Source organism: Capricornis sumatraensis, chromosome 10 (genome assembly GCF_032405125.1).
Source record: "Capricornis sumatraensis isolate serow.1 chromosome 10, serow.2, whole genome shotgun sequence".
Taxonomy (NCBI): domain Eukaryota; kingdom Metazoa; phylum Chordata; class Mammalia; order Artiodactyla; family Bovidae; genus Capricornis; species Capricornis sumatraensis.
This window is the reverse complement of record NC_091078.1, coordinates 100,340,024-100,352,231: the sequence shown is the minus strand read 5'-3', so window position 1 is coordinate 100,352,231 and position 12,208 is coordinate 100,340,024. Positions and strand designations below refer to the sequence as shown.

At 49.1% G+C, this 12,208-nt stretch overlaps 1 protein-coding gene across 1 annotated transcript in view; it reads right to left on the bottom strand.

Moving 5' to 3' along the window:
* Positions 1-11,338, bottom strand: part of SLC6A11 (solute carrier family 6 member 11) — a 123,585-nt gene extending 112,247 nt beyond the window's left edge. The window contains exons 1-4 of the mRNA XM_068982886.1: positions 11,084-11,338; positions 7,953-8,087; positions 7,692-7,832; positions 4,276-4,366 (exon numbers count right to left, since the gene is read on the bottom strand). Coding sequence (XP_068838987.1) covers positions 4,276-4,366; positions 7,692-7,832; positions 7,953-8,087; positions 11,084-11,324 — 608 coding nt within the window. The 5' untranslated portion in view covers positions 11,325-11,338. The remainder of the gene's footprint in view (positions 1-4,275; positions 4,367-7,691; positions 7,833-7,952; positions 8,088-11,083) is intronic.
* Positions 11,339-12,208: the final 870 nt, after the last annotated feature.

The window sequence follows — 12,208 nt, the reverse complement described above, 5'->3', positions numbered from 1 at the left end:
TTCAATTGTACGCATGGCGAACATGCACTTGCTTGCAAAGCCGTGGACAAGAGAGATGAGAGTGCCTAGAAAAGAAAGTGAAAACAGAACACAGTCCATCTGATGCCACAATGCTGGTTACACTCTTATAGCACTCAATCCCCACAGGGCACATGGGCTCAAAACGCAGGATTGCAAACATATTGAGATAGATGTACAGGTGCCAGACGCATAATGAGTTACTAAGGGAAACCAGGGTGGCCTGATTTTGAAATCTGACATCAGGAAGACAAGCCGCCCCTGCCCCACAGGCCCCCTGCCCGACCCAGAACCCGGGACTGATCCAGAGCCTGAGCTGTTCTCAGTGGCTAAGACAGTTATTAATTATTCCCTGAAAGGGGAAATGAACCTTCAAGATGTCAGAAGCCCAAGGTCAGGGTAAAGGCATGGCCAGCCATGGGCAGGGAAGTAGCACCTTATAACTGAGATCCACAGGCTTGTTTCTCCTCCGTTTCTAGAGGGCTAGGGCCACAGCTTCCACTTTCACCACTCCCAGCTATGCCAGTTTCCTTCTCACATGCACCAGGAGCTCAGGTGTTTGCTGAACGAATGAACAAGCACCCAGCCGAGGTAGTCTATTCTGACCAAGCCGTGTGGCCCTGATGAGGACCTGGGGTTAGAGGCAGCAGGGACAGGACACTAAGAGCACAGTGTAGGCAGGAATCAGACACATGAGGAAATAGCAAAGAGAACCAGGAAAGACACACCTTCGAGGACACTTGATCCAATACTTGGAGCGTCGTCACATAGGAAAGGAATCAGGCACATTCCCTCTAAACCCCAAAAGCCAAGCTTTGGCTGAATTCAAGAACTTCCTCCTAGCGTGGCATTTGCCAGGCTGCGTTTAGTGGAATGCTAGCATTCCGGGGTTGCGGAGGGCAGGCGGATGAGGGGAAAGGTTCCAAACTGCACGGGAAAATACGTTCGGAAATTTGAGTTAATCAAAGGTAATGGATATTCTTATTGGAGGGCACAGCTTTCAGCCCTTCTCAAGTTTATGTGGCCCCAAACAGTTTTTCACAGGATGCTACAAACATCTCACAGAGTGTCTTATGTTCCAAGTTCACCTCTGGGGAAAAGATGAATTAGAGCTGTCTGATACCAACATCTTACGAAGGAAGGAAGGAGTGTCACACCAGAATTGGACGGCTTTAAGGATGCAGAATTCAACACTGCCTGAAAAGTGAAAGTTTAGTCACTCAGTCGTGTCCAACTCTTTGCGACCCCGTGGACTGCAGCCCACCAGGCTCCTCTGTCCACAGGATTTTCCAGGCAAGAGTACTGGAGTGGGTTGCCATTTCCTTCTTCAGAGGATCTTCCCGATGCAGGGATCGAACCCGGGTCTCCCACATTGTAGGCAGACGCTTTACCGTCTGAGCCACCAGGGAAATGCACAACATAGATAATACAAATACAATCAGAGTAGAAAATTGGAACCATGGGCTCATTCTGCCATCGACTTTCATCTTGAATGACCGAGTAGCAGGCAAAAAGGCCCAGTTACACGTGAGGACACAGACTAACTGTCCCCTCCCACCACTTGGTGTCCAAATGCTTGGGTAACATGGATACTATGGGCTTCCCAGGTGGCTCAGTGCTAAAGAACTCACCTGCCTATGCAGCAGATGCAAGAGACTCAGGTTTAACCCCTAGGTCGGGAAGCTTCCCTGGAGGAGGGCACAGCAACACACTCCAGGATTCCTGCCTGGAGAATGCCATGATCGGAGGAGCCTGGTGTTGCAAAGAACTGGACATGACTGAGGCGATTAAGTATGCATGCACACACGGATATTACTAAGGGGTCCTCGAAGCAGTCAGTGCTGTTCTGAGGAGCTTAGGGATAAGATGAGTACTTGCCAGAGCCCTCTTTGACTCTCCTCATGTACTATTTTCTAGAAAATACTGTCTGCTTGCCTTCCTCCCATGTACCTTTACATTCGGTAAATATTCACTGAGGGTCTTCCATATACCAGCAGTGGGGAGCAAAACCAGAAAAGGTGCTGCTTCATGACAGCCTCCTGGGGAATTCAGACAAACACGCTGCACAAATAAGAACTTAATCCAGGTTTCCCATACACATTACAAAGGAAATCAATGGTACGCAACAATGTAAGTTACCTAGAGACCTCGTCCAGTGTAGGACTTCGGGTTCTGTTCTCTAAGGGACCACAGAGACCATCTTTTGCCATCCTCAAATGTGCAGGTCCAAAACATTCCTATAGGAAACTATAGTCCACTGGGGCTGGAAAAGGCCAGGTAGCGCCCCTCCCACCCCCCCACACACAAAGCAGCCTCCACCCCGGCACAATGTCGCATACATGATCAATTCGACTGACTCCGTAGGTCATAGTCAAATAGAGCATCACTGACTCAGTGGATATGAGTTTGAGCAAACTCCGAGACATAGTGAAGGGGGGAAGCTGGGCATGCTACAATCCATGGGGTCGTGAAGAATCAGACATGACTGAGCAACTGAACAACAACAGTAGGTCTGGATAGAGCTGGCGAGTTTGCATTTCCAACCACGCGATGCTTCTTTGCCAACCACAGTAGGTAGCACTACTTCATCAGGCATTTTAAACGACCTAAGTAAACTGAGGGCTATACCATGTTCATGAACAGAGGGGCTTAATCACAAAGGTGTCAGTTTTCTCAGATTAACCTATAAATTCATTATCCTCCCAACCGAAGTCCCCACAGAGTTGTTCTTTCTTGTTATTGTATTTTTAACCTGACAAGCTTATTCTAAAATTCATCTGGAAGACTAAGATAATTTCAGAAAACAGCAAAGTAAGGGACCTGTCTTGTGGGTTCAAGGCTTAAAATTAAACTTTAGGTATAGTACTGACACACAGGTGGCAAAACAGATGAAGAGATCACAGTGCCCTCAAACAGATCTATGCTTTTAGTAAAACTTTATATGGAAGATGGCATTACAAATTAGTAAGGAAAGGATGAATGATTCAGCAAATACCGCTGGAGAAATTGGTTATTTATATAAAAAACAAAACTGGATTCCTACTTCATATCTTATACGAAATAATATTCCAGGTAGATTATATTCCTGAATGTGAAAAAAACTTTAAAACTCTTAGAAGAAAACCCAGAAATATATATATACATATTTGTTTCTTTGTTTGTTTTGCAACTTTGAGGTAGGGAACTATATCTTAAATAAGACACTCACTGTGCAAACCAAAAAGAAAAATACTGGCAGCTTTGAATTCAATATAGTTGAAACTTCTGTATACTACACATAAATAATGAAGAAAACCCACACCCTAAGAATGGTATCTGGTTAAATTTTTTTTAAAAATCACTCATAAAACCATTGCTTCTCTACACTACTATTCATCAGCACTAGGGTAGGGGAGGTTCCTCAATGAAGTCAGACCTTTTCAAACTGAAAAGCCTCAGTGAGCCTTTATCCAGTCTTCAACCCATAGAGGAGACTTTTCTTCAATTCCTGGGGCACTGCACAATTCTGCACATTCACAATGTAAATGTTGCCCTCTAGGGTTGTGCAGTGAACAACTTATACAACTGTATATGGCAGCCCTGCAACTCCAAGGGCCACAGATCCCTCTGGAACACTGATGAAAAATGCCCGTCTCTGGGAAAATGCCCACCCACACAACTACTGCCTATAAAGTCAGTGGATTCAGGCACTGTCCCCAAAACCATCAACAGCCTTCTGTTGGTCAAACACTTCCAGGTATGAGGGCTCACAACCTGTGAAAGTACTTGCAGGCAACACTGTGGGCTGCACGCTTCCTTAAGTACTTGTTTCTTTACAGCCTCTCCCCATTCAAGGTGATCTACGTCCTTTCCACGTGACCTTGCAGCTACTGAATGAAAGCCAACCTGTCCCCTCAGGAGACTTCTGCTTTCCAGGCTAAATATACTCTTGACTTGGTTTATCGCAAACAGTCCAAACCTTCTCTTTTGCTAAAAATGAACTTTTAAACTGCTCATCATTTTACCAAGCACTTCTTGCCATAGTAAGTAACCAGGCATGCTGACACGTCAACAAAGAACGAGAAAGCATTTTTCTCATCTGTGCCCCTTTGGAAAACCTCTCAAGATCTCCATTCTGTCTTCTAAAGAAATGCCCACAGAAGCCAGGAAGTTCCAGGCTGGAGGCTGGAAGCAGGGTCAGGCTTTTTTCAGGGGTGGGGTGGGGGCAACCAGGGCAGAGACTCCACAGGCCGAAGGAGACAAGATGTTTCCACTTACTCCCAAAACTCCATGACAGGAGAGGTGGCGTTCTGCAAGGACACGTGGCTGTGGTTGGTCACGTTCAGTTTCTGGAACTCCACGCAGTTCTCTGCAGTGGGAAACAGGACAAGAAACACAAGAAGATTACCCTCTGCAAGGGCTGGAGCTTAGACAACATTCAGAGCCGATGGTGCAACCAGGTGGTTTTTACCCAGCCGCTCCAGGTAAACATGCCTCAGAGAGCGCTGTGGGGAAAATCAATCACGTACAAACAGTTTAACAGGGAGGCTTGACTTGATTCCAACCAGAGAAGAAGTTTTGGGGGTAGGGCACCTCTTCCCTCTATTTCCCACTAGTACGCCCTGTCCAATTCTTTCCTCCTGAATCTTTCACCTTTTCCACTTCCCTGCCTAAGGCTTGTTCATGGCATCTACCTGTTCCACCCTGGCAGGAACATGAGGGATAAAAAAGGGCATCAGCCATGTTGTCCCTGAGCCAATCACGCAGGTGAGACTCAGGCTAAAGTCACAGCTGCTTCATAAAGACCCGACAATTAGATGAAACAATATCCGAATATGTAAAGAATCCCTGGTTCCTTCATCATTCCCTCACTCACTCAATCTAAGAAAGGATTTATTGAATATCTCTTCTCATTTCATGAGACTTGATGACCAAAGGGGATTTGAATCTCAAGGTAAAAACATGAGTGTCCGTCATTTGAACCCAGATCAGCCTATTGTCCTCTCCTCCAGGAAGCCTTCTTTGATCTCCCTCTCCTGAATTCTAAGGCAGTTAGAACTTAAAGGTCCTCCAAGAAACTTCCTTCTCCAACTTCCTTTATTTTGAAGAGGATGAATCAAGGGTCAGAAGTAGTCAAGGGACCCCTGCCCATACCTTCTCCCTGCTCACAAGTCACCAGCCAGTTAGGGGAAGAAAACAGTCCAGCCAAGGCTCCACTCCTTTGCCATGGTTATTCCCTGGTTCTGTCTGCCACCGTGGAATCCAGGTCTCTTTACAGCACCTCCCTGTTCATAGAGCTGCCTTAGTCACCAGGCTGTGAGCTCCCTGAGGACAGCGTCGCATGCGCCCACTCACTTCAAAGCCCCTGCCCCCAGCACAGTGACCAGCCTGAAGCCTGCATTTAGCTTCATGCTGGCCCTTCACTCCGCCCATGTATGCACAAACCCTCCAACTACATCTATAATCACTGGAGCATGAAGCCCTCCTGTACATGACACTTCACACATTACAAGTGTTGACATGCCTTCAGAGAAAGGGGAGTGCAAATTAGTGGAAGAAAGCTTTGCAGCCCACTGGGGGAAAAGCCCCCCAAGTGTCTGCTCCCTTCCCACTTCTCTGGACAAGTGCTAACCATACCAGGAAGGGAGATGGTCTGTGGGGTCCACAGCCAATCCTAAGAGAAGTCTGGGAACCTAAAATTATAAACAAAATGCCTGAATGTGCCCTTGTGCCTTTTTCTAGAGCAAGGAGCCCTTGGCTTTAATCAGATTCTCGAATACAGTATCTCTCAAATTTTTTTTTTCTAGAGTAAAAAAATTTCTCAGACAACCAAAGTTGACAAGGCATTTTTATTAAAATGACATTTAATCATTTATAAAAAATAAGCAATGAGTTATAAAGCCTATGTGATTCAAGTATTCAAACAACTCTAAAGCCAGATTTTACAATCTAAATACCAACCATATTACTGAACCAACACAATTCAAATTGATAGCATAAAATGGGTGTGCACGATAATGCCATCTTGTGAGATTAAACTGACTTCCCAACAGAAAAATGGACCTGACAGGTAGGAGGCAAGGTCTGTGGAGTTAAACTTGCTTATTTTTCCACGCGCTATTTGAGATTCAGTTCTATCGGCATTTTTCTCTGGTTTGCAGAACCTTTGTTCCTACAGTTCATTGCATTCTTGTCTGGACTTAGTATCAGTGACCATTTATGAATTAAATCTCTTTTTCCCTTGGTCACCATCATCCTATTCACCAAGAATGCATCTTAAATTGTCAAGGTGGACAACGTCAGGCACTGAGATCCCCAACCATCCTCATTTATAAAGTGAATGTACAGATGATTAGAACATGCACCTATTTTTAGAGTACCCTCAAAATAAACTTGCCCAATTAATTTATCATGGACAACTTGCAGACTTCCAAGAATATGTCCTTGAATTTTAGTTTGATAAACATCTTGATTATGCCTCTGGGCAAAGAAAGGTGAAGAACCAGGGAAAGAAAATGAGACTCCCCTCAACCCCCCCAAAATATGTGCTGGGTGGGGAAACAAGGTAAGCTTTTGCAGGGATAAAAGCTAGTTCACAGCATTTTCTTGGCCTAATGACTGCTGTTCCTTCTGCCAGTGAGCAGCATCCTGCCCTGTCTACTGTATCTCAGCTTTCAGGATGACTGGCCACTTACAGGGACAACCTAACCACAGGTTACAACACAGATGGTGAATAGATTAGAGCAGGTATGTTGACTGCAGTCAAAAGGCAGTGACTGTCTAGAGCAGTCCTGAGCAGAGCTCCGCGGTCAAAACTAGACTCAAAACAAAAGAGTTCTGCCATCGATTAGTGATGTCTGTACAGAGCCATCTCCATACACAGGGGTTGAGAAGTATTTGTCTTCCCTAGATTGTAAGACTCAGTCCTGACAGGTTGACAAATTGATAAGTAAGCAGTATATCAGAATCCAAAGTAATCTCAAAAGTTACCCATTGAAGGGAGGAGGAGGGGGGTGAATGCAAGTGTCTACTGGGGTGGACAGGTAGAATAAAGGAGCTGTATGAGCTGGGTGGGGACTGTGGCCAGCTTGAGGATGGATGCTTCACCCACAGACAGCAGCCGTTTCTCAGCTGCAGCCACTGCTGCCAAGTGTGACTGTGGGAATATGGCTCTGCTGTTGCCAGACCTTTTTAACTTTTCAAGAGAAGCTGGGAATCTGGATTTTCATCCCCGGCCTTCTGATTTTGCAACTTTTGAAAATACAAATACAACAAATACATTTTTGAAATGGGCTGGTCACCGATTTAAAGCCTAATTGGCTGATAGCCCTCCTGTCTGCAACCCTTGATCTAGTCTAACCCCTTCATTTTAGAGAGGAAAATCTGACACTCAGAGGCAGGGCTGGAATCGCAGCCTGAAGCCCTGGATCTCAGTTTAGCACTTCATACTTGCATCCTTACTGTGTGCCCAAAGGATGCAGCCTCTATATTTGGCAAAGCAAGGTAAGAAAGCCACAATTCTTCTCCTTGCACCAGTCCCTGGGCCAGTGCTCAGCTCATGCGAGTAAGCAGATGAGGCACAGAAATGACCCCCAGCTTCAGTGGAACCTGAACTCACAGCAAGACACGTGACACACCAGCAATCCCAGCTCGCCCAGTAAGACCAGCAGAGAGAGCCTCTAGGGAGGCCATACCTGTGTTCCACTCGTGGCCACAGGTGGCCCAGGGGAGCTCGGTGGTGAAGCAGTTGCTCAGGTAGAAAATGGCCCATGCCAGGATGATAATGTAGTACACGTTTAGATGGGCCTCAATCACCTGCGTTGCATAACCAATGCCTGAAAGAACAAAGAAAAGGCAGTGATCTGAGTCCCTCTCCAACTTGTTAAAAAAAGCTGCCCTTCACAGCCTGACAATACCCAGGCATTCTTTCATATTCTGATTAACTCAGCACGTACCTTCAAATAAAGGGCACACTTTCCTCCAACATGTAATGCCACCTTCACTCGTAAACTGTCCCAGAGCTGTTTCCAGGAAAAAAACAGGAATCCCACAGCATATAAAAAACACCACATAGGGAATCAGGAATGCCCCTGCAAAGATGCAAAGGAAAGGAATGAAGTTAAAGTTGCTTCTGCTACTTCAGCCCTTGAATAACCTGTTAGAGGCAAGACAGCATATGCTCTGAGCTTGAGTTCCTGCTATGAGGACCAGAGTCAGACAATGTGAGCCTGGGTTTGGGCTCTCTGCCACCTACTCCCTTGAGTAAGTCCATGTCACATCTTTCAGCCTCAACTTCTTCACCTGTAAAATAAGCCTTTAATACGTACGAACTGCACCACTTATCTCACAGAATGGTTGCACAGTTAAGATGATAAAGTTTAAGAAACTGCGTAATATGCTTGACTCTTTCATTTACGCATTGGACCCTCCAGCACAAGTCAATCTATTCCCTCCCTGAATGCTGCAGCCTCCTTTTATATTACAAAGTAACCTCAACCGGCCAGGGGAGGGGGCCTCTTCTTTTTACTTTGGAAGTAACCTGCAAAAAATCTTTATAAAGAAAGGCATTCTTAAGGAAATACACAATGAGCAGTAACAGGTCCCTGTACATGAGCACCAGGTATGGAGCTGAGATACGAGGAGTTCATAGCAAGAATACAGCCAGAGAGGCTGGCTTTGAATCAGTCTGGAGAAAAGACCACCGTAAGCTTTAGTGCTCCCATTTTGAAACACAATACCCACCGCCTGGGCCTTTCTGTGAAACAAATTAAATAACTGAGGTGAACATGAGCCATTACAAGCAGAAAGGGATTTTTCCAAATCCCTCATTCTCCCTCTCCTGTCTAATAACAAAGCATGAAAACACAAGCTATTCCCCACCATCTGATCTTGCGAATGAAGGCTTTCACTGAAATTGCTTTTTGCTAAATGAAGTCCCTTTAACCCAGGATTAACAGCAATGATTTTGATCAATCCTGGTAATAGAACAATATTTACCAGGTTGTGAAAGGGTCTTAGCTTTTCTATTTTTACAAAGTTTCACATTGGGAAAGAAATACTAAAGTATTGTTGCAACTTAAGAGTAGAGTCGTGTAGATTTTTTTTAAAAGAAAGTTAAACAGTTGATAAGCAGATACCCCAACTATATTAGAAAGCAAAAAGTGCCTAAAAGATAAAAGGGTCTGTTTGCTGAATCTGATTAAGACAAGCCACAGAAGTTTCCCTAACATGCTGTAATTTAAAATAAAATGACACTTTCTGAAAGCCTTGTGGCCTCTCTATTCACAAAGCCAGTAATCCTTAAGATAATTAAACCAGGATATCTGTACACCCAGCGGAGATTCTTGTTGAGTTAGAGTTAAAAAAAAGACTCATTTTTAAATTGTACTCACTACAAACTTTTTTTTTTTTAATCTGAGAGTTTGTAATTAATGCAGCTTATACAATGTTCTGATTTTAAGAATGTATTTCTGGTTTTGGTATAACAATTTCCTGCTTTAAAAAAAAAGGAGAGGTTTAAACAACTCTTGCCTGGGACGATCCTAAAGGGTTTCCACAGGCGTCTAAGCGGACACAGCAGCTTACACAGGCTGAATGCGCAAAAAGGAGAGGCAGGTTCCCAGCGGAGGGCTCAGGGCACGTTCGGGGTCTCTGAGGCCACTCCCTCTCTCCCCGTGCCAAGCCACCGACACCGGCGGCCACTTCATTACCAGTGCAGAGCAGGCTTGGAGCAGCCTGTGCCTTCAGGATGAATGTCTCCAAAGAAAAGGGCCCTGGCCAAGCAGTCCCCTTCTCGTTCTCCCTGCAGCTGCCCGCACAGGAAGTCCTGCCCCGTAAAGCCCGACAGTGTTCAGTTCAGCTCAGTTCAGTCGCTCAGTCGTGTCGACTCTTTGCGACCCCATGAATCGCAGCACGCCAGGCCTCCCTGTCCATCACCATCTCCCGGAGTTCACTCAGACTGTTCCTGCCAAACCTCTGAGGCACCTTTGCCTGGGCTCTGGGGATCCGCTGGAGGGACACAGCAAAGAGAAGGAGGATTACACGGACATGGGCTTTTCTCTGCGGAAACTGTGCCCCTTGAGGTTTCACAGGGTCCCTTGCCAGGGCCCTGCCAGCTCTCCTGTTGATATGACAGGTGGGGGCTCCTCAAGTCTGGAGCCCCCCACCCCCCACCCCCCGCGCCCTTCTTGGAGCTGGGACATCTGAGGACTTAACTCTCGCGTCTCCACCACGCAGCCTCGGACATGCTGTCACTAGAAACGACTCTGTGCTCACCTTCGTTTCCCTGACCCCGGCAAGCTCTAAGCACCTTCTAAGCAGCAAGTCAGTACTGCTGCTGACTGTTCTGAGACCAGTCAAAGAAGCTGCTCGGTGCCCATCTTCCCACCAGACAGTCCTAGAAAGGGCCCTACGGGCAAATGAAAGGAAGGAAAACCAAACGGCAACGGGCCTCACCTAAGAAAGTTCTCCCGCTTGTGCGTCCAGTCGCACTTTAAAACCAGGCCTGTGGTGTCGGAACCCCACCCTTCCCCCTAGGGGAGTGAGCGACTTCTCTGTCCCTCAGTTTCCTCCCCTGCAAAACGGGGTATATACCCCCACCTACAAAGGCGACGGTGAAACGAGATGAGGTAAGTTAAGTCGAGTCCAGAGGCTGGCATTTCGGGAAGCCCTCAGAACCCCGAAGCGGCTCGGATGACCAAAGTCCCCTTTCCTTCACGCGCGTTTCCAGTCAGGAAAGCGGAGGCTCCAGGGGACTGCCTCCTGCCCCCGAACTCCCGCCAAGGGCTCCCGGCCGCGGTCGGCACCGCACGCCCCCGCGGGCGGGACACACAGCCGGCGGCCGGGGGCCCGCGTGCGAGCAGGTGGCGCGCTCAGGTGCGAAGCGGCGGCGCGAGCATGCGCACTGGGCGGCGAGCGTCGCGCGGGGGTCGGCTCTCGCGCCGGGCGGCCCCGGGGCCGGGCGGCCGGCCGGCGTCCCCGCGAGACTGGGGTCCCGCCGCACGCAGGCGCGGGAGGGGCGGCTCCCCGCCCCCGCAGGGCCGCCTTCTCCCCACCCTGTCCTCCGCGGGGCCGCGCGCCGCCTCACCTCCGCCGTTCTTGTAGCACAGGTAGGGGAAGCGCCACACGTTGCCCAGCCCGATGATCTCCCCCGCCACGCTCAGCACGAACTCCACCTTGTTATTCCAGTGGCCGCGCTCGTGGACCGCCTTGTCGCGCTTGTCGCGCGCGGACACCGCGCCCCCGCCGCCGCCGCTCAGCACCTCAGACTCCCGCGCCTCCTCGGCAGCCTTCCCGTTGCCCAGAGGCAGCGCCTTCTCCGCCGTCATGGCCGCGCTGGCTGCCTCCTCGTGCGCCGGGCCCGGCTCTGCGCCGCCGCCCCGGGCGGGCTGGCTTTTCAGGAGGCGCGAGCGGGCGGGAGGGGGAGGCAGGGGGTGGAGCTGAGGGGCCGGGCCGGGCCGGGCCAGCGCGGAGACGGGGACGGGGACGCGGCGGCCCGGCCCTGCCGGGCGCCCGCGTCGCCTCAGCCCGGCTAGGCTGGGCCCGGGAGCCCGCGAGCACCTTGCGCGCGCCGAGCACCTTGCGCGCGCCGAGCACCTTGCGCGCGCCGAGCACCTTGCGCGCGCCGAGCACCTTGCGCGCGCCGAGCACCTTGCGCGCGCCGAGCACCTTGCGCGCGCCGAGCACCTTGCGCGCGCCCCCTCCCTCCCCGTGTCCTACCCACTGGCTTCTTTAAGAGTGGAAGCGTGTATTCAGGCCTAGGCTGGGCTCCAGACACCAAGCCCTGAAGTTTCCCCACTCTGTGATCTCCGAATTTCTGGGTCTCACTTTCTCACCTCTAATAAGAGGAGCGGCTGTAAAGCAGGCTTCTGCAGTCTGAGCGCCTGCGCGGCCTGTTAAACTGCAGACCCTGATCTAGTGGGTGGGGCAGGACTGGAGCTTTTGCGTTTGTTGGAACGTGTGCGCCCAGGTGATGCTAGTAATGTTGGCAGGGACCACAGTGTGGAAGAAGGAAGAAAATGAACTTCTGGGAAGAAAATGAACTTTGTTCCCAGCGCTCAGACTGTGAGCTCCCCTAGGCTAGTGACGCCTCCAGATCTTGTCCATCCTGACGCCCACCGTTCTAAACACAGTGACTCAGGACAGTGTGGCAGTTAGATTTGCCTGTGGAAATGGGCGAATCTAATTTGAACCGCCATCCATCTTAGTCTTT